We start from the raw sequence: 27487 nt of genomic DNA on the forward strand, positions 1-27487 counted from the left end.
TTTGCACTTTGCAGATTTTTATTCATCTTCCCCATTTCAGATTTCAGAATTAGTAAATCAATTTATCGGCGGTATTATAAATTTATAATAGATATAAGGTCAATACGGTAATTTGTACTCTCTGAATGCTTAATGCTTTATTATGCTTATGCACCAGCGGCTCTTCTGCAAGCACGCGTTATCGGCTTTCCCATGTTTTCCCCAACTCCCAACTCCCAACTTCCAGCTACTGCTTGGTTACCCCAAAAAAAAAAACACGAAAAGGCCACCAAATTACTCGGGCCCACGCGCTGTGGGCCCCAAACAGGGGGTCTCCGAATGTTTCCAATTTAGTGGTTTTTCTTATTATTATTAATTTTTTTAAATTTTTTTTCAAGCTTCGTTTTTTAAGGTGAATCAATAACAAGGGATTAGTGAGTATGGATTAGCCCAATTGATACTCACTAATCCCTCTTCATAAAAGGTCATCGAATTTTACCTTGAGATATCTATACGTGATTGATCTTCTAGTGATGTTGATTGTGTTACACTCATCTGATGAGTCCCATTACATTTGCACTATATGGAATTATAGATTAAGTATATAAAAATCTCTAAACATCGGGCATTTGTCATATTTATTAACCATCGAAACGCTTTTATTGGCACTTGTAAGATCTTTGTTTCCTCTATGTAAGTAGGTCCCATTCGATTACGTTATAATGAGCATCTAAATTATTCTCTTTCTGAAATGTGAGGGACCAATACCTAAATGGCCGAAAGAATGGCGAGTAGACAAGAATCTAATGTGAATATTTCCATTCAAAATTAATATTTATTTATTAATATATAGTAAATGTTTGTGAAACCTACAACATCATAGTATGTCAATAGACATAGACACATGAATGTTAACGATATGATATAAACCCCAAAATGGTCCTAAGTATAAACAATTAAATTAGGTATTTAGTTTTCCCTTTGCTTCGTAATTTTTTTTATACAATCATTGAAGCATCTAAAGCACGTGATTATTATTCCTGTTAAAGTTTAGTTTATAATTTAGTCCTAACTCACGCACTATTGGCGACGTAAAAGCAGTCGGTGAGGAAACGCCACAGGCGTGGAGTCCGTGAGATTACAAACTGAAGAATAAGAAAAAGCATAGAGGATTTTTTTTTTATTTTATTTGCTGAGGATTACAAATACCTTTATAGATTCAGCGAATTAAAGAGGTCAAAAAGGTAATTAAATATATAAATAGAGAGAGAGAGAGAGAAATAAATAATTGAAGTACTGTGAGGCTGTGAGTGAGCTGTGTGGTTAATATATTGTTAGTTTATAGATTTGATCGGTATGTGTGGATGCATACACGTGCTTGCCGTGTAGCTTTACCTTTTTATCAGGTTGCTAGTGGTTGGGCATTTTGTGGTTGATGACCCGAATTAAGAGTCAATATATATATACATACCTGTACGTTGTTTGGTGGAAGAGAATCAGAGATGGTTGGGTTCAATTGGCAGACACCAACACTCCACTCCATTTTGGGAATCCTTATAAGAAAACTTTCTCCAAAATGTAATACTGAAGGAAAAAAAGATTGTCCAGGGTGGTGATTGAATTGCTACGACTCCAGAGATCCTCTCCAACCACCCTACCGGGATAAGTAGTTTCATTTTTGTGGGTCTGTCCAGGGTGGTGATTGAATTGCTACGACTCCAGAGATCCTCTCCAACTACTCTACCGGTATAAGTAGTTTCATTTTTTTGGGTCTGTTTACTTCCAAAATTTGGCCACAACGCATTTTGCATTGGGATAAAGAAATAAATGATTTAGCCAATGGAAGGTTAATAGAATGGTTGAGAATCTGACTTCTCAATGGAGAGGATGGCATGTGTAATATCTTCATCCCCAATTTTCCTATATAAAAGCACTTTTGTACGAGAAGAATAATAATAAGAAGATTTAATGGGCTTTGATATTCAACCCAGATCAGATCCACTAAATGTTTGTTAGGTCGGGTGGGCTGGGTTGAGCCTCTAAGAAAAACTATAGAAGTTCTAGGGTGCCTCACTGGAAAACTTACGACTAATTCATGTCGATCAGAATAACCTTGACTAGCTAGCAAAAGTATAACTGAATCAAATCGATAAACAAAATCAAGGTTCATATCCTACAATTCTATATAATTCTTATCTAGGATTGTGAAATGTGGCAGTTGATTATCCAAGGGTTATAGAACCCAACTAAGAATTGAACTTAAATTTTCTACCAATTTTATCTTTCCTCTTTTCTGGAAGTTTAATTTTAGGGATTTATTAGGTTCAATTCTTAGTTAAGTTCTAATCATGACCATTGGATAATTAACTGCCACGTGTCACAATCCTAAATAAGAATTACAATAAATTATAGGAGGTAAGAATTGTAGAGGATGTAAACCCTGTGAACCCACAAAATCAATAGAATAAATAGTTTTCCATTTTTGGCAAGATTGATTAGAACCGAAGGAAGCTTCCTTAGATCCCTAGTTTCTGTAGAATCAACGGTTAGACGTACCGATAAAATTTAATGGTTTGACGTTTATCTGGTTCATTTGGTTGAGTTGTTTCGGGTTCCATAGTACGCACATGTTAATTATTTCCACAAAATGATTTCAAATTCAAGTATCCATGAACAATAGCACTTAGGTTACCCAAAAAAAAAAAAACAATAGCACTTATGACAGTTCCATTGGTCCATGAACATTTTTAAAATAGTAGCGAAAAATGTTATTCCATTGACTTAGCCATTTACAAATTAATGATCCTTTATTTTTCTTTATAAAAATATAAAATTCATGATCGACAAGCTTAAGATCATCAACATTACATAGCAAACCATGTGGCCACACCAATCACAATGGCACCCGCTAAAGAGCGAACAGTTTTTCCTTCACCTGTCGAACCTTTCGACTCAGAAGGTGACTCAGTAGCCGGAGTATCACTTGGTGCTGGAGCTGGAGCATCAGCAGATGGTCCTTCAGCCTCATCATCAGATGGTGCAGGAGCCTCTACAGGGGATTCAACCGGGGCCTTAGATGGGCCTTTATGATGATGGCCTTTACCTTTATGATGATGGCCTTTATGATGGGCTGGAGCTGGAGCTGGAGCAGCAGCAGATGTTTTATTAGGAAGCTTTAATGTCTCAATGCTCTGAGGATCAATAGGTGCTGAGACCTGCAACACTGAAATGTTGTAAGGCTGAGAAGCTACCAATCGTACAAGCATGGAATTAAGTGGTGAACCCCTCACGGCAGAGCCAAAGGCAATGAAACGATCGGAAATCCTAGTGACATTCAAGAATCCAAGCCTGCCAATGGATTGGCCTGTAGATTGGAATAAGGTGGTGAGGAGGTTTGACTTCTTTGAGAGGTTGTGAAGCTTGGGAGGATCATAGTAGTCAAGAATAACATGAAGCATCATGATTCTCCTCAACACATCGTCTGGTTTCCCCATTATTCTAGAGATCTTGGAATTTTCGACCGCGAGAACCGTGATAGTTTGGCGACTGTTAATCTCTCTTACAAGATGGGTTTCATGTAGAAGTCGGCTGAAGTTACTGAACTCTGGGTAATGGCCAAGAAGCCTTGTGATGTTGAAGGCATTTGCATGAGAAAATAAAAGGAAGAAAGCAGCAAGGATGACCAAAGAGAAGATGGAGCACTTGGAATCCATATTCTCTTTGGAGTTATTTCGAAGAGGAATGATAGAGGGTTTAGGATCTTATAGTGGGTGTTTTATCTAAAGATAGGGTTCAAAGTTGCAACCGAAGTACTACTGTATGGTTGTGTTTTATGTTTCATCCTTCGTTGCCACCCTAGATGCCACCTCACTACATTCAACCACCTGCATTGACATGCATGGTTGGTTGCATGATGTATATATGCACCCTTAATTATCATATATAATCACGTCATGTTTACACCATGCATGCATGCATGAGTTATTGACCAGTTAGGATCTTTTCCAATCTTGGTCAAGATTTTGATCTCGACTGTTGAGAATTTATCAGTCCACTTCTTCTCGCTGAACAGTTCAATACATTTGTGGTGATGAACTGAATAAGCAATTTACTCGCTCCCTTTGAGGATAGTTTATACCAATACTCCTCACCTTCTCCACCACATCATGAGATCGATGGGGTTCTGTACATCAAGCCAAACTACTAGCAAGGGATCGATGTTGCCACTGTCATGTAACTTGTTAGATGGGTTTTCACTACAAGCCATTCTTGGCCGTGAATAGACTAAGGCTCTTTTTTGTATCAATTCTCATTCTCATTCTTATTTTTTTATAATTTTAATATGTTTAGTATTCATTTTAAAACCTATTTTTGCTTAGAAGAAAATAAAAACCCCGCAAAATCCATAACAACTTTTTGTATTCTATTCATTTTTGTGCAAGCCACGTAAAATTCAAATGCAAATTAAGGTGATAATGGTAAACATAAATTCTTTTTATATGAGAACCTTATCATTTCACATTTTTCTTACTTCCAAACCTGTAAAATATATTATCAATTCTTATTATTATTTTCTATTAACTTTTCATTTTGATACCAAACTTACTTTTCGTTCCATAGTCTATTATGGACAAAACTTAGGAACCATTTTTTCTTTTTGGCTAAAAATATATTTTTAGGTTCATTTCTTTAAATAGGCAAAATAGAGAATGATAATTGGTCATATTTATGTGGTCACTATATTGCATGTCACTAGAAATAGTAATGATTTTCAATTATAATATACGAAGATACAATAGAAATATTTTGAATACTACATATTGTTTATACGTTGACCGTTTAGTCAACGGTGATATTATTCAAAGAATCCTTGGGAAATTACATGAATTGTTTTGATCTTAACCGAAGAGTATATGAACAAGCCTACAGATCTAGAAGGTGACGGATTCAAAAGATAGCAAAATGATTCAATCGATTGTTCTTATTTTTTAAATGATGCTTCTAAGAATCAACCTAGTTATGGTGAAATCATGAGAGACAAATTGGACTAGATGATTTTTTGTTTTTTATGAAGGATGTGGAAAACAATCAACAACTGTAGCAGAGGCAATGGCGGTAAGCTCTACATTAATACGGGCACAAGATTTGAGAATCTCAAATGTAATTGTTGAAGGCGACAATTGGGATCAATGTCATAGATCTTCTTGTTCATCCTCATCAGGAACCATGCTAGAAAATTAAGCCCATTATATACGACAACAGAGCTTTATTAGCAAATGTTGCAAACTTGCAACGTATTTCTTACCTTGAGCGTTGTTGCCAGTAGTAGGATTTTGAGATATTGAGTCCTTTCAAATTCTTCAATTACATATAAAGGCAAAATTATAATTATACGAGGATTAGGGTTTTGGGTTTTGCTATAAATAGTAATTTGTCGAATTCAAGCATTGTCTGTACAGAGAAACAAGCGGAAAACACTTTATAAGGTGTGAGAATTGTAAGATTTTAGGAAATAATGGAATCACTTTCTTTTTTTGGGACGTAGGCAAAGAAAAATAGAAATAAAAGAAGATATTAGTGATCAAACAAACTAGAATCTTAGGTAGTTTAGATCGCAACCTCTTATAATACAACTATATATGCATGCATTATTGGGAGATAAAAATCGATTAATTATAAGTTCCTTGATTATGTTACATTTTAACTAGATTAACTAAATCGTCAAGCGTACGTAGTTCTATGCATGAGATATGCATTTCTATTTTAGACTCTCTGTTCCTCTTGAAAACAAGATAAAGGGTTCAAACCCTAGGAATTTAATCTCCCAAGTGTCACACTTAGTTTAGGAGACTTATTAATGTTTCCCAATCATTTATAGGGATGTGAGGGAGAGATTTCACAACGAATCTTCCAGCCTATCTCTGTCCCTGAGTGTTGTTGCTACCGATCACTGTTTTTATTTATATTTATTAATGGTTCAACCGGTTAAAATGGTTTGACATTTGGCCGGTTTGTCATTTGACCCGGTTCTGTCAACATTGTAACTCTCATGCACAGCAATAATAATTCATGTATAATCCTTGCACATTATATATAGAACATATATAGTAGTACACCCAATTCCACTACTCCATTAATGCAAAATCAATAATCAAATTTCATTATTCTAGAACCGAAAATTGCATGGGAACATTAAAACAATTGACAACCGAGTGCAGAATTGTGCAGAATTGCACAGAAAGAGAGGAAATTAACAACAATTGCTGTTAGTTTCATGTCAAATTTTCCTGTTGATCACTTTAAAATCTTCTTCTCCTTTTTCTTCCTATCTTCTTCCGTTTTTTCGAAAATTTGGTTGAGGCCGGATGATATAAATTCTCCTATCTTCAAATTCCTCGGAATCACATCATCATAATGCAAGAAGCCATACCAATGACAAGGACAGCCATCAAAGAGTTGATAGTTCTTCCTTCATCTGCAGAACTCTTCGAAGGCGCCGGTGCATCGACCGGTGCATCTGTATCGGGTGAAGGAGGAGAGCCTACCGGAGCATCACTGGGTGCATCACTGGGTCCAGGTGCGTCAGCTGCCGGAGAATCAGCAGGAGCATCAGCAGGAGCATCAGCTTCATCACCAGATGGTCCTGGAGCCTCTACAGGAGCTTCAACCGGGGCCTTAGATGGGCCTTTATGTCCTTTATGGCCTTTATGGGCCTTCGGTGCATGGGCTGGAGGAACAGCAGATGTTTTATTTGGAAGCACCAAGGTCTCAATGCTCTCAGGATCAATAGGTGTTGAGATCTGCAACACTGAAATGTTGTAAGGCTGAGAAGCTACCAATTGTACAAACTTGGAATCCTGTTTTGAACCCCTCACGGCGGAGCCAAAAGCAATATGGCCTTCGGTTGAGACAGTAACATTCACGAATCCAAGCCTGCCAATGGCTTCTCCAGAGGATTGGAATAAGGTGGTGAGAAGGGCTGACTTCTTTGAGAGCTTGTGAAGCTTGGGAGGATCATAGTAGTCAAGAACAACATGAAGGCTCATGATTCTCTTCAACACATCATCTTTCTTATCCATTAGTCCAGAAATTGCAGAATTATCCACGGCGAGAATCGTGATGGTTCGGCGAGTGTTAATCTCTCTTATAAGATGGGTTTTATTTAGAAGTTGGTTGAAGTCACTGAACTCTGGGAATTGGCCAAGAAGCTTAGTGATATTGAAAGCAGATGCATGAGCAAAGAAAAGGAAGAAAGAAAGGAAGAGCAAAGAGAAGATGGAATATTTGGAGTCCATCTTCTCTATGCTTTATTGAATGAAACTCGGATTGATGAAGAATGATGATAGATAGACAAGATTATATAGTGGCTATTTTACTATATATGGGGTTCAAACTTGTAACTAAACTGCTTGGTTGTGTTACAACTATGATCCTTTGTTGCCCTTGAAGTCGGGGAAAGAGTGGTTCAAGATGAAGTAGCTTGAAAAATTAGACTTGTTAAAAATAGTTGCAGGTTAAAATTTTGCCCGAGATAATTCCTATCAAGGGGATGGCATCTTTGACCTATTTGTATCCTGTCTTATATAGTAAAGGGTATCAAGAGTCAAGATACCATATCATATGGAATTTACCCCAAAAAAAAAAAAAATCAATCATATGAATTTATTATAATGAGAATGAAATCCAATTGATTGGGAAATGAGTTCGGATCCTCAACCCATAATGTTCAAGATTTTCCTCTCACAGCCAACCAAACATAAAATGATTTTAGAAGTACGAGGGTACTAACGGTTGATGATTTGAATTATAGTAAAGTTCGATGGTTTTTACGGTAAAGTCACAAGATATTACAGGCAATAAGAATTATGAGATGATCTATTTATGACTAAAAGGAATTTATTAACAGAGTGTACCATTGTTAAGAGACATTTTTTGGGGTCTCAGCTTTTTGCTATATGTTTTAGAATATCCTTAAAAATTTTCTTTTTCCTTTTCATACCACAACCTCTGTAAAAAAAACTATATTTACTATGTATATTTGGCAACACTTTGAAAATATATATAATACATCAACATCTTATTTTGGGTCTATTTTTCTAGCCATGTTTTAAAAAGAGTGTTTTCCCCCTTATTGACACTTCTTAAGTTTAATAATTTGCATTATGGTCTTAACATATTAACTTCAATTAGGTTATTAGGATAACTATTGTAGTTTTGCATTTTTCAGAAAAAAAAAGTATCCTACAACGATGCACCTTATGTTTACCCCCCCCCCCCAAATGGCGTGCCTATGAAATATAACAAGTCATTTTATATTATTTCTTAGGACCCTTTCGCATCCATTTTTTTATGATATTTTTTAAATTAAACAAAAGGCAATTAATTGAAGGTTTTAGGTATATTTATAAAGGTGTCAATCAAACCATACACACGCATTTACTGGGGGTGGGGGAGTTAAGTCGTATGCACTAATCCTCACTACATGGTGACAAGCTTTATAAATCGACATAAACCTTTTTTATATCAATCATAATTTTCTATTTTGTTTATTTAAAAGAAATGAATATAAGAATTCATTCTTTGTAAAAAAAAATGAAAAATGGGTTGGTAACCTTGTTCATAATCGATTATATATGGAATGAAAATAAATTTGAAATATCCAAATGAAAAATTGTTAGACAATTAAATTGATTAAAAAAAAGAAGAAGAAAAGAAGCCCTATTGAAATATTGAAAATTGCATCACATAAAATATTAGTTGAACGATTCTCACACAGACTATGAGTCTTGCAAGAACACAAGTAAACAATTACTCACTAGGACTCTAGTGTAATGTCTACCAAAATAAACTATAACAAATACTTGTAAGAAAAGTAAAAGTTTGTATGGTAAATTAAGTCTCTGTTTGATTTTCCTGTTTCTAGGTAAGAAGCAATTTTCTTTGTTTTATTTTTTTTTTTTTGCATTTCCTTGTAATGTATGTTATACACTAGAAAAAGAACGTTTATATAACAAAAAGAAATATGATTTGCATACAGAAGAATAAACATTTTCCTCATTTTTCTTAAACCAGAGAAAAAGCTTGGATTCATAACAAATTACATAAAATGTGATTAACACAATAAATTTAAGGGTGTTTTATACTAAGAAAGCCTTAAGTTGAACATGTATCATATTATACAAGTATGATCGGTTATAGTTGTTTTTTTTTTTTTTTTTTTGAGGTTTATCCGGGCCAGCTTACGCGCACCTTGATTACATCCTCAGAAGGAGCTTTGTCGTTCGCAAGGGTCGAACCCAATGATCGGTTATAGTTTTGATTGTGCTTCATGATTCACTTTTTGAGTACTTTTTTTTATGAGAAAAAATATATGTAAATTTGCAGAGAAGTATTACATTTTTTTGTTGGTATACTCAAATTCCCTATAAACTATTTCTCATGTGAACTCAGATGGAAATATGCCATTTCATATAATTTAGGGCTCACGGTGGCAATGCCTTATACTTTGGCATAAGCCTTTAGAATAAACATGTGTCCTCTTATGCAAATATATTCAGTTGTAGTTTTGATTGTGCTTCATGATCTACTTTTTGTGTACTCAAAAATTCCCCATAAATTACTGTTTTCTTGTGTCTTCAAGGTTGTGTGTTTCATGAAAGTCCAATCAAAATAGCAAATGCCATTAGATGCTCAACATGTATTGATAAATTACATAATGCCATGATTGGATGTCGAGGATATTAAGGTGTTTAAAATTTTTTTGATATTATTTATGGATCTCCCATCAAAGTTCGAGCGAAGTGATTAATTTTATTGCTTTCTTTTCATGTCTTTGACCTCATCTATGTATCGATTTTTTATTTTTTATTTTCGGGTAAAAAAAATGACTTCAATTGTTGGAATTGGATTGGAAGCAAAATTTGATGTTTTGATTTTTTTTTCAATTTATTTTGCTGGTGGGAAGAAATACAAAATGTGCACAAAGGGTCACAAATCAAAATGGAATTTATATTCCTAGTACTTCAAGCAAGAGATCTTATTCAAACTTCTGCATCTCTTTTCTCCCTCGTGCTATCTCCTTCTTTCGCTTTCCCCAATGGAATCACACAAATCGTCATTTTTCCTTCTTCTTTGGTTATTCAAATCCTCACATCTTCATACTTAGAAAGCAATCCATGAAGCCAGACTCAAAGTGACCACAGAAACAAACATGCCAACACTGACTCTTGCACCTGAAGATTTCTTATTTGATGATGGTGAAGGTGCATCAGCAGCGTCTGCATCGGGTCCATCTGCAATAGGAGAACTTGCTGGTGTAGCAGATGTTGCAGGAGACTTTGCTGACTTGGGTGATGGGGCCTTCTTAGGACTGGCACTTGGGGCTTTTGTAGGAGATTTCTTTGGTGCACCAGCAGGGGTTGCAGAAGGTGAAGCTGCAGTGTGGTTAGATTTAACACCATCAATTCCTTGAGGAATTACAGGTGAACTGATCTGCAACACTGAAATATTGTAGGGTTGAGATGCAACGGATTTGACGAGCTTTGAATCAAGAGGTGAACCTTTAACGGCAGAACCAAATTCGACGCCGTTGCTGGTGATCGTGACGTTCAAGAACCCAAGTTGGCTGTTGGCTAAACCGCTGGTTTGGAATAATGTTGTGAGAAGGGCTGTCTTGTTTGAGAGTTTCTGAAGCTTCTGTGTATCAAAGTAATCAAGAACCACATGAAGTTCCAAAATGTTCTTCACCAAAGCATCTGGTTTGCCGGAAAGAGAACCAACTGCGCCATCATCGAGGGCAAGAACGGTGATGCTTCCACGGCTGTTGATCGTGGAAGCGAGTTGGGTCTTTGTTAGGAGATCGTTAAAGCTGCCGAAATTACCGCTCTGGCTAAGGATCTTGGTGATGTTGAATGCGGTTGCAGAGGCGGTGAAGAGGAAAAAACAGAGACAGATAAAAGGGGAAGAGACTCTGGAATTCATTTTCGTTTTCTTGATGGATGAGCTGGATAGTTATTACAAAAGGAGAGATGAGCCGATGAAGAATGTCTGGAAGAAGTAAGCATATATAAGTAAATTTTTTTTATCTAAAATTGGGTTCAAAAGTGAGTAGTTTTTTAAGGGGGAGGAAGAAAGTTCTTCCACCAAATTTGGCGGAGGTTTTGGTTATATAGGGAATTTGTGCATGGAAGGGGTTAAATCTGTGATCTGTGAAGTGAAACAGAACTAAGCATCAAGCATTGTGTGGATAGGGTTGCACGAAGCTGTAACCATGTCAACAAAAATAGGGATTACAAACTCTGAGTGGCTGCTTAGTTGGCAGAATGCCAACTCCTCCTAGTATGAGTCTAAGAGTTTGAATCCTCCTCAAGTTCAAGTTAGGGATGAAGTTCCACCTTATACACATTAAATCATATGTAAAAGGCTGTATCACGAGTATAAGCATTAGTCCCATGAACTCTTAATACAGGCATTGGCCCAGTCATCATAGCCCTCTGAACCAATTTGATTTGGTTTGGTTGAAGGGGGAAACCAAAAATCTATTTTATAAAAATATCAAATTACATTTGCATCGCCTCCTATAAGGACAATTATGTAACACCCCTACAATTTATTTTATTACAAACATCTCCTTGTGTTAAAAGCCACGACCTCCATAGGCTTGCTGCCTTTATAGAGGAGGCTATCGGCCTGCCACCATTGTGCTAGAAGCACATCCACTTCATATATATATATATATATTCACATGTTTTTCAATTGACAAATCAATATTGTGTGTAAACGCAATTGAGTGCAACACACAACAGGGTGTGAATGTAATTTTTTTCTTTAAAATTTATTTTATTATAAACATCTCCCTTTGTTAGAAGCCATGACTTCCTTTAACACTTATTGCCTTTATAAATGAGGCTATTGGCCTGCCACCATTGTGTTAGAAGCACATCCACTTCATATATTTTTATTCACACATTTTTCAACTGACAAATCAATCTCGTGTGTAAACGCAATTGAGTGCAACACACAACAAATGTGAATGTAATTTTCTTCTTTAAAATTTATTTTAGGGATAATTATTATTACCCTTTTTAGAATAGCTTAATGTTTATTACTCTTTCTTAAATTTTTGTTGTCCCTCAATTCTAACGGTGTTAAGAGGGCGTTATTAGTTATGGTTGAATATTAACTGACTTTTGGCCAAAAAAATAAGAAGAATATTAACGGTCTAGTTAGCCCTTCTCTAAATAAGATAGAAAAAACCATACTATTCTCGTTTATAAAAAATATATATAAAATACCAATTTTACAATTGTATTTTTATTCAAAGAAATAAATTATCTATTTATAGTGGGATTGTTCTAAAATTGATAACATTAAATTATAAAGTAAATAACTAAAAGAAGGGATTGATAATGTTAACTTGGAAGTAAATAATAAAAACTAAAAATTAGCACCAAATTAGAAAGTAAAATAAGTAAAAGCTACAAATTAAGGATTTTTTTTTAATTAATTTTGAATCACATTTTTGGGTTTTGTCTAAGGTGAGGGAAGAGAGGGAATTGAGTTCATGATTGTTGAGAGGGAGAACAAGAAAGTTTTTTTTTTTTTTTTTTTTTTGGGGGGGGGGGAAAGGATTAGGGGAGAAAAAACGAGATTTTTCTCTTAATTTTTTGATTAGAGAATATCGTTTAATTAGGGTTAAAGTTTTCCTAATTTTTGAGGGTAGTATTTTTATTTAATATAAAGTATAGAAAATATAAAACCTTATGGTTATTTTTAAATAATTCAAAAATGCCACATCATCACTTAATTAATGAAATTTAATGGCAAGAGGCATAGTAACTACAAGAAAAATCTATGATGAGATTGATAATTTAAAGAGTTGTTTTCATGCTACCTATTTAAGTTGGGCTAAAACTCTTGTGTACCTGTTTAAGTGGCAATTTGGGGCACTGGCCATTTTGATAGATTACAAGTTACCCACTTATTTTTCTATAAACTTTAAATTGAAATGACTATTTTGGTCAAAGGTGAAATAAAATATAAGTTTTTTATTTCACAAAGTTCTCACTTAATTTTTTAAAATTTACAACAAAAAATTCCTTGGGTTCACCGATTCACCAGATTTTACAAACATTATCTATTTTATTATTTTTCTTTATGCGTTTTTAAATGTTATTGAAATTGAAGAATTTTTAGTTAAAAGGGACTTTATTAAGTCAGGGGATGGGGTTATTAATATGTCAAAGTCGAACCGACGACCTCTTAATTTCACTAAGAGGTGTTGGTTTCAATCAGTAGAACAGCTCTGCATTGACATGTATAAATACAATTGATATTCAACATTCAGCAATCATCTTAGTTACTAGTTGAATTAGGGTTCAACAAAAAAAGAAAGAAAAAATCACATCATTTTTTTTTAAATTTAATCGATTCACGTATTTTTACTCCCACATCGGGCCAATAGCTAGTCCATTTTTGACAAGAAAATAGACCGTCAATTTCCTTTTAGATGTATGATACGTGTCATAAATTCCTAACATTACATAAAAAGCTAAAGTTCATTTACAAATCACATCAATTTTTTTTTTAAATTTAATTACAATTTTTTTATGTGATTTATGAATAAATTTCAACCATTTAATATAATGTTATGACACATGTCATGCATCTACAAGCCCATTTCATTCTTAGGATAAATTTCCCTCTCACACCATTCATATTCTTAGCTGAATCAAAAATTTTCAAAATTAAAAACTAAAAACTCCTTGGAAACTGGAAAGGTAAAAATGGCGGGAAAATGGTGGATGTGAAATCGGGATTAAATGGAGGTTTTAATCCTATAAATATCTCGTGTGGGGAGAGGTAACGTCTTAGTGCTATGCCCTGTCAGAAGCATATTAAGGCTTGCAGAAGAAACACAAACGAGAGGAAGACGCTGAGAATCCATGGCTCCTAAACGGAAATCACAAGAAACGAAGCAATATAGTTCTACGGCAGACTCTCCTGTCATGGAGCGGCGCCGAGTAACCAGGAGCATGGCAAAGGCTTATGATATCGGAGAAGTGGCTCAAGGACCTGCGGATTTACCACCTCAGAAGCCGAATAAAAGACAGAAGCAAGCGAAGCAAGAGGTGGAGAAGGAAAAGAATGAAGATTCTGAAGTAGCAGATGATCCAGAAGTATCAGACCCTCCGATGGAGGGGTCGGGAACTTCCATCTCGAAAACCATTGTCATCGAGCACTGGTAAAACCCTCTTTTTGCCTAGTTCTTTTTCTGTGTGGGTTTTTTTTTCTTCCTTTCTTTTTTCTATGCTTTCTTTTGCTTCGAGTGTCTGAGCTGAAGGAGTTTGTTTATGAATCGTTGAGGAAATAGAATGTTGTTTTTCATTTCTGCCTTTAGTTGCTTTGAAGTCGATGTGCTGTGGAGGTGAAAAATGGAAAAGCTGTCCATTTATCTACTTTATTGTTGCCATTCTACGGTGTGAGTGAGATTCTTCCAGCCTCTCATGTTGAGAACCTGGCAACCATTTAATCTTTAAGTGGAGACGCCGTCACAGAAAAAAAGACAAATTCTAATGAATAGTTATGCTTGCAGTGGTTTAGGGATTTCCTGACACAGGACTGGTTTAACATGCAGGTAATGGTGTGACAAAGTGAATAAATTTCCATGAAATGCCTTTAGCTTTTGCCTTGGAATTTATAGTTTCAGAGCTGGCAAATGGAGTAGTAATTATTCTAACAAATAATGTCCTATTTGGTTGGATTCACAAAAAGAAAAAGAAAAAAGATTACTCATTTGGAGAATTTTAGTGATGACAGAATCTGTTAGTAACCAAGACCATTATAGAAGATGGTTTATGTCCAATTTGGCTCTACTTTTTAATTTACCCCTGTTGCATTCAAAGTTCATTTTAAACTGTCTTTGTTTGTAATTTCTCCCTCCCCCTGCCTCATCTCTGTTATATTTGGCGTCAAACGTTGAGGAAGAGAGTATAGGACAAATCAGGCTACCTTTATGTATGTAACCAATTGTCCGGCAAATTAATTGATCAAATAGTCTTTAATTTTCTAATTTTTTTTTGCCATCGTGGATTCAGTAGTTACAGCTGTGGATTTAGTGGTTGCTCAGTGGTTTGGGCTTTGGTAGGATCCTAGCCTAGCCTATTTGTATTATCTGTCTATCTATCAAGATTACAGGTCAGTTCTACTCAGTCCTGTATCCTGTGGCTACTCTGTTTTCTGTTATATATCAGGTTTCATGTTCTTGCAATATTTCGTTCAATCTATGCTAGTGTACTTGCTATTTGACTTGTTTCCTGATTCATAGCATGCACAAGAGTACTTTTGATATTTTTGTTTTAGTTCTAATATTTACATCAACCTTTACTCTCTTAGCAAGCAATGCCAATCATTCAAGAGAAGGGCTGAAGAGGCTAAGAGTGGCTTAGAGAAAGGTTTACCTGCTATCCCAGTAATAGTCAATCCAGAGAAGGTATGCTTATTTGGTTTGGGTGGTCATATTTTTAGTTGAAAAGTAGTTCATCTGTTCGGAGATTTGTGCAGATCTTTTCTGTTGCCTATGTTTATCGGTTCATTTGGTAGTAATGTCAGAGTGTGTCATAATATGTACAATAACCAAACTAGCTTTGAAATTTGACTGTCAAGGATGTGTGTTTCTTGTTACATTATGCATCATCATGGTTTGTTTGGTAATAAAGGCTGAAAAAAAATGCACTTGCCAAACAGGAAACCTAGCGCAACAAAATAAATGACACTGGTATTTTCATAGTTAAAAGCATTGATAAACTTACTGGTTATGCTTATTATTTTTTATGCTAATCCTTACAAAACTCAAAGATTAATGATTGGTTTAAATGTCATGTAAACTGACTCTTCTTTTTGCTTTCTGGCTGATGAGATAAAGTACTTGATAAATTACCAACATTTGGGATCTTTTGCAACACGGAAAAGGATACAGATGGTCTATAGAAACACCTCAAATTGAAGAAAAAATAGTCAGATATTTCAATAATACTAGGAACTACAAAGTTAATGGCACTACTGGATTTTGTAGCTAGGGTTGCTTATCTCAAAATCTCAAGCAGCAGCCACAACATGTTTCAAATTGTCAACACACATCAACACTTTTTCTTCTTTAAAGAGGTTTTTGTGTGTGTGTGTGCTCACTCATTAACTACCTTTTATTAGAAAAGGAAAAAAATAATTTGGGGGGGGGGGGGGGGCATGACAAGATAGTTCTTTTAGCTTGTAAATAAAGATATGGACCCTAAACACTCCCATTACAATGTGATTGCCATTCTGGTGCTAAGTCTGAGGATTCCATTTCTCATGCATGAATTAATCTTGAATTGATTTTCGAACTGTTGGTGGGGTGATCTCCCATTCTAAATTGAAATTGACGTGCTTTTATGTTTTCAGCCAAGAAGGGGATGCTTTGAGATACGGGATCAAGATGGAGAGAAGTTTATTTCACTTCTGGTAAACCTCAAGCAATAATTCTTGATTTCAGTAGTTTTATTTCACGCAACTTGCTCCGATTTTAGGGAGTTTTAAAGCTTGTTATTACAGAGTTCTATAAAGTGAATGAAAAATCACCTGAGATGGAAACTCCTCAATTTGGGTTTGGAATCTGGCTCCAGTCCATATGCCAGATCCCCTAGCAGAAGACTAGTAAGTTAGGGAGTGGAGGTTAGAAATCAACTGACTTTGAAGATTCTCATTATTTTTTGTTGAACCTGTGTGACATGTCTTTTTCCACTTAATTCAGGTCCCACCTGAGCTGCTTTCTGATAGACATTTAGGGCAAAACGAAATGGTTTACTGGTACAAGCAAATAGTTGATGTCAACTTACATATGTTTGAAGGAAAAATAGGTGCATTGTCTATACAGGACTCCATTTGCATTTATATCTGTTAACCCTTGATGAAGTAATGAAGCCTTAATTTTTTTGATATTGATCATGATGGATGAAACAATGCTCAATAAATCAATTAGGATCAATGAAGGTTATGCTAGCAAAGATGTTAGAAACTGCTACACAATGCAAATTGGAATAAGATATGGTTGACACCATTCCGAAGAAAGGTGGTTCATTTGAAGGTACAAGCAGGACTTGCACTGCAGTTTTTTCCCTTCATTTTCTTAGTTTAGATTGGGTTGCTTGTTTAAGGAACAGGGAAAAAGGCTTTTTTATTTTTATGTTTACTCTTCATTTGCTTTCTAATATATGATATAGTGTGTAATGATTTCTATTGAGTTTTGGTTCAAATATTTACCCCTGTATTATGTACAGGATATGAAGCGCCCATTCAGTAAGATGAAGGAACTTGACATGGGCAAAGTCGTTTCAGATATTATTCGGAAAATTAAATGATACACTTCTCAGCATGAATCTGGTCACTGTTAGGATTTTGTCTTTTTGAAGGGAGCTTGGCATGGATGGAGTCATCTTAGAAGTCTTTTGTGATGAATACTGACTTTTGACAATTGAATAGCTGTCCACTGCAATGATGATTTTTGTTGCACCGTTTATGTTTCATCATCTGCCAGAACAATGATCTTCCAGAATGTTATAATTGAATATGATGTTAGCTGCTCCAAAATCTGGGATATTTTTTGTGTGTGCTTGAGCTGCATTCACTATTGCTGTCTCGAACGGTATCTGAATCAAAAATATATTTTACTTGTGTTGGATTTTGTCTGTTTGTTCGTGTTGCGGATGGGTTGATTAATCGTCTAGTTATTATGCATGTGGGAGGATTTGATTGAGAAGGCATCGTTCATGTGTTATTCACTTATTTGTGCGTGGGTGATTCACTCACGTTGTATCTGATATGTCACACGGAACGATCCCTGAATTCTGAAAATAAAATTCTGGCTGGGCGTTTATAGTTTTGATTATGCCTGATCCGGAACGGTCGATCTTTCTGCTTTTAAGCTCTGCAATGCACGAGTTAAAAACTGAAGCTTTCAGGCACATTGAACTCGCAAAAACACAACTCATGGACGACACCAATATAGGGTGTTGCTCAACCATCCACAAATATTTTAGCAGCACAGCCAGGATCCTGTGCGTCGGGTGCACTCACCCATGTAATGACATGCGTGAAGTGATGGAATTCCCAGTGATTCTGTTAGAGATGATCTTGGGCACAAGACTCGTCTGTGGAACACTGGAAGTTTGGAACCATAGCATACACCACCAGTTAAAGAGGTTCTACAGAAGGGATCAGAGTTGACATATGGTATCACAATCGTATCACTTGGGTCAATTATAGATGCTTCAAATCGGCTAGTATCATATGGTATCATGGATATTTGATCCTCCTTTAGTCGTTGGGTTCTTTATATGATGAGGTCTGTAATCAATGACATGATTTCAAAAATTCTATCCAGGGAGTCGGGACCCACTCACCCCCAACCCCCACCCGGAAGAAGAAAAAAAGTGGATACCAATACGTCCTTGATCCCATTTTCTCCAAATAAAGATGCAGCATTAGTTTCCCTACTGGTTATCAAGATTTGACAAACATAAAAAGAATCAACGTTCACCACCATACGAGAATAAAAATTCTGTTTGAATTATTACCGTCAATATTTTCTGAAACAGTCTTCAATCTCTAAAACTTGCTACAGATTTGATAAACACAATGCCCAAATGACAATATCACATGAACAAACCAAAGCTCATATTCTAAAGATCTGGGGGAGGGGGTATAAGTTCTTCATGGAGGGCAACAAAAGCCTTGTTCAGTGAGAGGAATGAGTCGTGGCTGTTTTTTTGAAGTCAATCTTGTCAACCTTCACCTCTCCATCAATGAGTTCATAGACATACACCACAACACGGAGGCCATCAATGTCCATGAGCACAAAGCTTGGGTTAACATCATAAGTGATGCTGCTGTATGCACCAGTGGCAGATCCAGGGTTTATGACAACACCGCCCTCATGCTTATAGGCCTTGAACTGATGGGTATGCCCAGTCACAAGGATGTCCACATCTAATTGCCTCTGGAGCATGGCTAGAGAGTCCAGGTCTCCCCAAGGGATGACCTTCATGGTATCAAACCAGAAAGAGAACAAATCAGTAAATATAACAAGAAACTTGAAACAGGAGGCAGAGGATAAAAAATTAAGGGCACAACACAAAATTCAAAAGGGTTTAGCATACCTGAAGGACCAAGGATACAAAATACCATGGAAATACTTAGAAAATGATACAATAGACTAAAGAAAAAGGCACTGCAGAATAAAAGCATAAATTAAAGAGATCAGACTGTAACAAAGCTAAAATCTGCAACACCCCTCCCTCACAAATAAAAACATAAATCACACAAAATTGGAAAGGAAACAAAAGGAAACTGAGATACACTAAACAAAAATATAACTATAAAGAAAGAGATATCACACATCAAAGTTTATATTTGTACATATCCAAGCCTCCCAGTGATCAAAGGGTTCTTGCACCAAAAATTTCTTACTTTACTCCCAATAATTGTAAAAAGACCTAAGTCTAACAAGAATCCTACCTATCAATTTGGTTAGGCCTGTTACTTGTATTCTCTACTCTGTTACTGTTCATCTTCTTCAGTTGTAGAGCAGTCTTGAAACTGAAAAGAGAACTCAAAAACCTATCAACCAGGTTAGGTCTGAGATTTCAGATAGAAGACTCCTAGGGCAACTCAAACTCTTAAATATCACTCCCAAGTCCTCTCTTGTAGTTAGAAACTAAATGCAATTATATGTTTCATATTGTTTGACTGAATAAGTGATTACTGGATTTCATACGGTTGTAGATCAACGACTTAGAACGGAACTTTCACATTGTTTTGGAGCCTCTAGGATTGAGAGAACTCAATTTTATTATAAGTACAATATTGCTGGATCTATTGAAAATTGGTTCTGAAGAAGGAAGAAGAAAGCTATTCTTATATTTTACATATAAGGCCAGCTGGTGTGTGCGTGTGAGCACTCCTCTCCCCCTTTCTCTTATGCAATATCCCCTTCCCCTTTCTCCCTATTCTTCTAATTCTGTTAAAGCCCACCATAGCAGGCAAACGTCTCCTCTACGTTATCAAATTGTGCTCACCACCAGCAAAACCTGCTACTTGTCCTGTATTATATGGTATAAGACGGAAATTCTTGATCGTTAGTTGATCCACTATGTGATTAGCTAAAACGAAGGATTGATCACGAGTTGATTCATTATGCGATTAACTTATAGAAGGATCACATGCTATTTCACAAAGAATACATAACAGCTTCAAGAAGGCCTGTGAGAAGTTGATGCAAAGTAAACTAAGAGAAGGCAAGAAATCATATAAGAGTTTCAGCTAATCCTACAAAAGCAGAAAGGAGATCCAACAGCTGAAAAAGATGTTGACCAGCAAATGAAAACTCATCCAACAGTCAGAAAAAGCAGAAGACTTGGTCAAGGATATTATAATTGAACATGCGATGAATGAACCAATTGAGATTGCCAATATTCCAAAAAAATAAAATCGAGATGACATTGCTCCTATGGTGGAACAGCAAGTTGAAATAAAAGGTCTTCATGCGTAGGTTACAAATTAAAATTTCACTGCAAATAAGGAACCCCTGTCAAGATCCCCATAGAGATTGAAAGCTTGGACTTCGTTTTTCTTGAACAGTTCTTTATCAATTGAACATTTGACAGCCACTGAATTTTGTTCATGATTTTCAAGACAAGCATTGGTATTGAGGAATTGTTAGGAATTGTTCATGTTGATTGAGTAGTCTCATAAAACTCTTTGAGTTTCCTCCAACACTGGCGAATTTATATAGTTAAGGGTATCCAACAAGGCTGATTAGGCCTTAAATATTTCAGTCTGGCCCATAATTAGGATTTATGAGCCTAGTGCTTGTTATCTTAATTTTTTTTTCTTCCCTTGTTTGGTGTAATGGTCCTCATGTAAACCCACAAGCTGGGGCTTTAATGAGTTGTAAGGGATCACATATAGATACATGGTTTATCCTCATTATTTGATTTGATTTCTTATCTGATGGTTAAATTATGAATAGATATCTTATCCTTATCTCTAGCATTTACTTAGACTAAGAAACTTCTGCTCAGCATATGCTTTCAGTCGATTGCTTGTTAAGATGGAAAATGTTGAAAACTTTCACTTTGGTTTCTCATGTTTTCCTCTGATTTGGGGGGAAATTAAAACTTCAAAGTGAAGCAAAGTCATGTGCTTTTTTGAGACATGGGATATGAGCTGGGTAGTTTCACATTTCAGCAAATCAGAAGTCAAGAAAAAGTCAAAACAAAAAACTTGACCCATAGCTTTTGTCCTCCACCCAACCAAACAAAACCCAGAGGAAACAGAATAAAGAAAACACCCTACAGTAGAGATAAAAGAGAATCAAACCTGATGACCATGGCATAAGCCAAGCTTGAATTGACCAATTGTAAGTGTCTTGGTCTCTGGATAACGTGAATCTTCATCATATTCACCTCGAGTAACATGCATGTCAGGGCAAAGGCTCTTCAAATAATCATGAACTTCCTGCTTGCAGGAAAACACCACAGAGACCACAAATAAACATCATTTGTCCAAAAAGTAAGGATAGAGTTAATTGTCAGCATACAAAATGGCAAGCTTAGAACATGATAAAAAAAGATAAGAGCAAGGCAGAGTCCAATTTCCAGTGTGGTGCTTCTCTACGGAAAAGAATTAATCCAAGCCAGTGCATGGACTGGGAATTAAATAAATTCTGTCAACTCTGACCAAACAATCCAGAAGAAGATAAGAAGCCAAATCATAGCTTCACAATTTCCAGTGTGGGGCTTCTCTACGGAAAAGAATTAATCCAAGCCAGTGCATGGACTGGGAATTAAATAAATTCTGTCAACTCTGACCAAACAATCCAGAAGAAGATAAGAAGCCAAATCATAGCTTCACAATGAAATGTCAGATATAGATCAGGTCCCTGTCGATTGTTAAAACCTATGATCCACATCCTTCATATCAAGGCCAAAAAGAAAACAGAAAAACAAGCGAGAGAGGGAACAGTTAGTCATTATGTGTGGTGCTAATTCAAAATTGATCCTTTATGTTTCGGGCCCTCTGTTGCTTTTTTACCTTAGCTGTCTGCCCATTATGAGAGTAAGCCTCTGGTAACTTGATGTTGATTTGCTCAGGATCGTCGCATACAATACCATCGCCTTGCCCCTGCCCCAACCCAAAAAGCAAAGGAAGAGAAAAGATAGATGAATATGTCGATGCCTTGTCCGTGCTCCTGAACAAATAGAAAAGGAAGACACAGCATGCTTATCAATCCATCTTCCCTAAACCTTACCAACCCAAAAAGGCACATGAGCTAACAAATCAGCATGAGCTTTGATATTTTTCCATACTGCCAACCCCATGAAAAAACTGAGAAAGACTAGCTTCTCTAGACAGCAACCTTCCCAGAAAACCCAATCATAATCCTCCAAGGAGAAAGTTCTCCCTAACCTCCAATACCATTTCACCTAGGGAGGAACCATTCCCCAAAGGCTTCTGATCTGAAGAAACAATTCCACTCAACCAAATTAATAGCTGCATTCTGCTAAAACTATGTCCTTGGGATCTCTTTGAAAATTTTTGAAAAAACTCCTTCAGAGTTCTTTTATTCTCTTTTTATTTGTTTCCTTACACTTTGTGTTTTTCCTATTCTATGTACATTGAATAATACTGGGGAGTTCAACTGGCAACTCAAACAGTTGAACTCCAGAGTTGCAGCCCCGTTCTTCTTCTCTTCTCTATGCTCTCTAATTTACACATTCTACAGAAGTCATTAACAATCTCCCACGTTCTTTTCTTTACCAACAATGGAGGCAAACAATTCATTTAAAGCTCAACGGAACCTATAGGACCATTGTATACCAGCTATGATGTATGGTGTAGTGTGTTAGGCTGTTAAGAAGCATCATATAGCTAAACTCAACGTAGCAGAAAGCCGAAAATGAGGATGCTAAGAAGGATGAGTGGAAAAACTAGGTAGAAAGGATCAGGAAATGATCACAGTAGAGTTGGTGCAGGAGTAGCATTGATAAATGATAAGCTATGATGAAGCTGTTTGAGGTGGCAAGGTCACATTCAATGGAGGCCTTTAGATGCCCCTATATGAAGGAATGAATTAATCCAGATTGAAAGAACTAGAATAGCTAGGGATAGACCTAAAATAACCTTAGGAGAAATGGTGAGAAAGGATATGCATGGCTTAGGACTTGTATCTAGTATGGCCTCTAATAGAGCTGATTGGAAGGCAAGGATTCATGTAGTTGACCCCATTTAGTTGGGATAAGGTTTGTTGTTGTAAAACAATTGAACATGAGTTAGAATGAAATGATGCTTCAAATACTTCAACACATGGATATGCAAATAAATTGCTTAGGCACTTAGTTCCCTCCCTCTCTCTCTCTCATAATACAACGAAGTATTCTTCAGTGTGGACTACGTGCCATTGTCCACTCTCCAACGAATGCAGCTCATGTAATGAAAAGAAAAAGAAGTGAGTCCTTGTTACATGGCTCAATAGAAATCCCAAGCAGATAAAGAAATGCCTATCTCAAGCAATCAAATATTCAACCACTTCCTGTGATATTGCTCTTGTTACCCCCCCCCCCCAAAAGAGGTGCCGGGGGGGGGGGGGGGGAACCAAAACCACCAACAATGATCTCCAATTTGCAAATGAGAGCATCAGAGCGAAGTTCCCACCCTCAACCCTACCATTGTCCTAAAGTACCTCCTTTTAGGCAAACATTTTACAAAAACCTCAGCAAGAAGAATAAAAATACAAAGCACAAAAATGAATTCTCCCCGTCTAGTAACCCAGTGAAGAATTAAACTTCTTCCAAAAAACAAAAATCAACAGAACAATGTTGCAGGCATGCAAGCCCACAGCTCCAGGCTGAAGTCCTAGGTTAACAAATGACCACCCATGTTAATATTAAGATCACCACCTGCCTAAGGCTGATTAGACTTACCGATCTCAAGTTCTAAGTCCATCCACAAACCTCAAATTATTCCAGCCATGGAATACTCATTATTACATTAACCTGACACTCATTGAAGTTGATTCTCAGCCACCATCATTATCTTCATTTACTTTCACTGTATTTTGTAATTCAAATTAACTAATTGCAACTTAATCATTCCTGTTCATTATATTTATTACGACAAATATAAAATACTTGCACCCTTCATAATTGGGAAACAAAATACAAATTAGTTGGTCATTGCCATCACCATCTGACTTGAATCTTCATCAGCTGATTAATCCCTGAACTGCACTTTTGGGACCCTAGCAGGGGATCATAATCTCTAATCCCTTCTCCTGTGCTGGCACTGCAGCCAATTCATAGAGATTCACAGTTCTACCTATTGATTGTGCTGCTTCTCATTCTAAATGATTAAAAAATCGCATAAATGTGTTGCAAATCCACACTAACCTAAATCCAAGCCACACAGCAAAAGTGACGAGGAAAGTATCAGGTTTGGGCACAACTTCATTTATATGAATTTATCCATTAGTTCCTTCTAACCTCTATACTTGAACAACCAAAACTAGGGATCCACCTTTGAGGATTTGCTATGACGTTCTCAAGGAACTCAGGAAGATCCTCTTCTAGCATGGCACCTGCATCTTCCAAGGGCCATCACAATGAACTGAATTGCGGGAAAATGACAAGCTGATTCCCTACTTGCTGTAAAGTGCAATCTGCCTCTCTTATCTCTGAATAAGGGATACATCAAGACTTCAAGTGAGTTGATTAAACTTGTATTCCTACAATACCAACTCTAACAAAACTAATTTGCCAATAACATAAACAACAAACACTTCCCTGAAGAAAGCAAGTAATGATTTTCTAACAGGCCTTAAGTGCCATGCCTACACATGGCAAGTCCAAAGGGTAAAAACAGTTCCCACCACAATCAAAATTACTGCTTAATGACTACATATTTTACAATCATTTCTATGATACATTGAAGGAGAGAAAAATAATTTAACAAAGATGATGCATCAGAAATGAACAAGATGAAAAACTCTTGAGGTGCCTTGCATCTAACATCATAAATTCAAATCAATGCCAACCTACGGCTACTGGATGAAGATAATTGCATAGCAGATACACTCATTAAATTAAAAAAGAACCCTGACTCCTTAACGCATGAAAGTTTGGAACAGCCAATTGAAAAGAAAAAATAAAAAAATAGAAACGGAGTGGGAAGATAATTGCATATACATAAAGAATAATCTACAATACAAGAGACTCCAATACTGCTAACTCTGCATATACATAAAGAATAATCAAGAATTCGAGGGACCCCAAGACTGCTTACTTTGATACAGAGATTTCCTGTGCAAATGATGTGTTGAATTTTCCCAGGAACAAGCATAGATTTGAACTTTGCTGGCAGATCAGGTGCCCTATGAGGAATGTGAAGATCCCCTAGGGCTAATACCAAAACCATTCTTTACTTTCAACAAGAGCAGCTTAGTCACCAAGCACCATCAGAATCTGCATCCAAGAAGAGGAACAGATGGGGGAAAAACAGACCGTCAGAGGAGAAGATGCCTGAAAAATCTCAAAAACTAATAGATTTAAAATTCCTGAGTTTACAGCATAAAACTATGGCTGATCTTTAAGAGGACAAAGTGAAAGAAAAATGAGAGTCGTTACAGCAAGGATTTAAAATCAACATTTCAAACATTAAACAAAATCAAATAAAACTGACAAATAATTTTTAAAAAAAGGAAGACTTTTTATCAAATGGAGGGCAACCAAACTTTTTAAATCCATAATATCAACTCAAGCTTTGACCAAATCTTTAATGTACTTGAAAATTGAATAAGAAAGAACTTGGCAGCCTAGATTCTGGCTTTAGTGACTATCTAGGCAGAGCTGAAAGTACTGAGAAAAGCTCTCAAAACTGCAGCTCTCATGTTGTGGCCTTTGGTGGTTGAGAGTGATTTAGCACTGGTGATCACTGACCACTGATGGTTAATTCTCTGGGGTCTAGGAGACATTCACATATTAGGAGAGTTAGGAGTTTGTTGGGTTAAGAATCCGTAATTTCAGGGTCATTGGTATCTTCCAAGTCTATAGACAAGATTTGTAGTTCAATCTTGTAATGAATTAAAATGCAGCTGATGAGTAAATGTTTCATCCAAATTCGTGGCATAAGGCCATATTCTTTTCTTCAGTCACAGCAATATATGTAGGACAGAATAAGAAGAAGATATTTGTTTTGCTGTACTAATTGTTGCATTTACCACTTTCTAAAGGATAATCCTACAAATTTAATCATTATATTCCTTATTCGACTTGGACAAGATAACTTCAAATTCTGGTCTAAGAATAAATCAGATAAGACAGACCATCAGTGGAAACTTCCTGGCTTTGCATCTTCGTTGAAATGCTAATGACGCATTGTGACCTCCGGGTCAAGTCCAGGGAATTCTAGATAGTGAGGCAAGTTAATCTCCAGGTTCTTATCTAATTTTTAGAATTTCCTGTGAGAGGAGACATGCAGACCACTGTTGATTGTTTGAATCATCTATTGATCTAGTTGCCTAAGTTCATTAACTAGCATGGGGAAGACCACAATATGGGTATGAAAAATAGGCATACTCTCCAGAATCTGAGATCATGGCTTTGACCTTATAATGCGATTCTATGTCATGAAGCAGTGCTTTACACGTCTCTTATGGATTCTTATTTTGCATTTTCTTCAATGAGAGTGTGCTTCGGCCGCTGTGTATACCAAGAACTGATTATATGGCATATAACACCTGCTCCTTTACACACCACTACCACTACTGACATCAATTACTCTCATAGCGACTAGAACAGCGAATATATATCTATTAGAAATCATAAACAGAATTGGGATCGCTACCACCCGTTTTCCTCAACCCCTCCACGGGCACACAGCAAACGAGGAATATTTTGCAAATAGACAAACAAGAGATCACACCAGAAATGCAGGCTCAGGACCGGTAAACTGTTAATTTTTAAAAAATAAATATCGAAAAACATGCATTAGAAATTTCAGGTGAGAAAGCAAATGAAAACAGATCAAAAAGCTTCAAACCCCAATTCTGATCAAAGCTTCAAATCCACTCGATTGTTCGAAACCAAAAAAATGACTATGCCCCAAATCCGCAAGCCCTTCCTCGCCTCAAAGGCAACTTGATGTCAAAATCCGGTGGTCGATCAAAGAAAAAAACTATATCCAACTTCGCAGTTCCGGTCAAAGAAAAAGAGAGCTGATGAGATGATACTAACCGTTGTAGCATAAGGGAAGGTCTTTGGGCTGTGCTACTTCACGCCGAAGAGGAATAGCTCTGCAGGTCGTGCGACTCTCTCTCTTTCTCCCCTCTCCCTCTCGCTAATTGAGAACGAAGGTTTTACCTTGACCGTGAGGAGTTCTGGGCCGGTCCTGATTCTACATGACCAGGATTGTGAATTTCAGT

General features: G+C 36.5%; 3 protein-coding genes and 2 pseudogenes across 3 annotated transcripts; 1 reads left to right on the plus strand and 4 right to left on the minus strand.

Annotated features, from left to right (window-relative positions):
• Nucleotides 1–2843: 2843 nt before the first annotated feature.
• On the minus strand, nt 2844–3692 carry LOC149009572 (fasciclin-like arabinogalactan protein 14 pseudogene; annotated as a pseudogene).
• A 2688-nt stretch (nt 3693–6380) lies between these two features.
• On the minus strand, nt 6381–7274 carry LOC149009573 (fasciclin-like arabinogalactan protein 14 pseudogene; annotated as a pseudogene).
• A 2866-nt stretch (nt 7275–10140) lies between these two features.
• On the minus strand, nt 10141–10959 carry LOC149009574 (fasciclin-like arabinogalactan protein 14). Its single transcript, XM_089160944.1, has one exon. It carries the CDS (start codon nt 10957–10959, stop codon nt 10141–10143), a length of 819 nt encoding a protein of 272 aa, XP_089017070.1.
• Nucleotides 10960–13845: 2886 nt separating this feature from the next.
• LOC149009575 (uncharacterized) lies at nt 13846–17918 on the plus strand. The gene is made up of 4 exons (XM_089164458.1): nt 13846–14221; nt 15373–15469; nt 16417–16476; nt 17292–17918. The coding sequence occupies exons 1-4, from the start codon at nt 13923–13925 to the stop codon at nt 17370–17372; spliced, it is 537 nt and encodes a 178-aa protein (XP_089020584.1). The 5' UTR covers nt 13846–13922; the 3' UTR covers nt 17373–17918.
• Nucleotides 17919–18540: 622 nt separating this feature from the next.
• MAG1 (Calcineurin-like metallo-phosphoesterase superfamily protein) lies at nt 18541–27462 on the minus strand. Its single transcript, XM_089162069.1, has 4 exons — nt 27300–27462; nt 25351–25529; nt 21391–21528; nt 18541–19051 (listed from the first exon to the last, which is right to left on the minus strand). Exons 2-4 carry the CDS (start codon nt 25480–25482, stop codon nt 18749–18751), a joined length of 573 nt encoding a protein of 190 aa, XP_089018195.1. The 5' UTR covers nt 25483–25529; nt 27300–27462; the 3' UTR covers nt 18541–18748.
• Nucleotides 27463–27487: the final 25 nt, after the last annotated feature.

The sequence above is a fragment of the Hakea prostrata genome, chromosome 7 (genome assembly GCF_041222555.1).
Source record: "Hakea prostrata isolate BN-2017 chromosome 7, UWA_Hpros_2, whole genome shotgun sequence".
NCBI lineage: Eukaryota > Viridiplantae > Streptophyta > Magnoliopsida > Proteales > Proteaceae > Hakea > Hakea prostrata.

Bases quoted from the DNA above. Each gene is read 5' to 3' on its own strand.
- MAG1 (XM_089162069.1), bottom strand. From the start codon at position 25,482: ATGGTTTTGGTATTAGCCCTAGGGGATCTTCACATTCCTCATAGGGCA. The intron at 21,529-25,350 runs GTAAGCAGTCTT...TCCTGCAAGCAG, and splicing joins CAGGAAATCTCTGTATCAAA to GAAGTTCATGATTATTTGAA. The intron at 19,052-21,390 runs GTTTGATTCTCT...GATACCATGAAG, and splicing joins GCTTATGCCATGGTCATCAG to GTCATCCCTTGGGGAGACCT.
- LOC149009575 (XM_089164458.1), top strand. From the start codon at position 13,923: ATGGCTCCTAAACGGAAATCACAAGAAACGAAGCAATATAGTTCTACG. The intron at 15,470-16,416 runs GTATGCTTATTT...TTATGTTTTCAG, and splicing joins TAATAGTCAATCCAGAGAAG to CCAAGAAGGGGATGCTTTGA. The intron at 16,477-17,291 runs GTAAACCTCAAG...TATTATGTACAG, and splicing joins AGAAGTTTATTTCACTTCTG to GATATGAAGCGCCCATTCAG.
- LOC149009574 (XM_089160944.1), bottom strand. From the start codon at position 10,959: ATGAATTCCAGAGTCTCTTCCCCTTTTATCTGTCTCTGTTTTTTCCTC.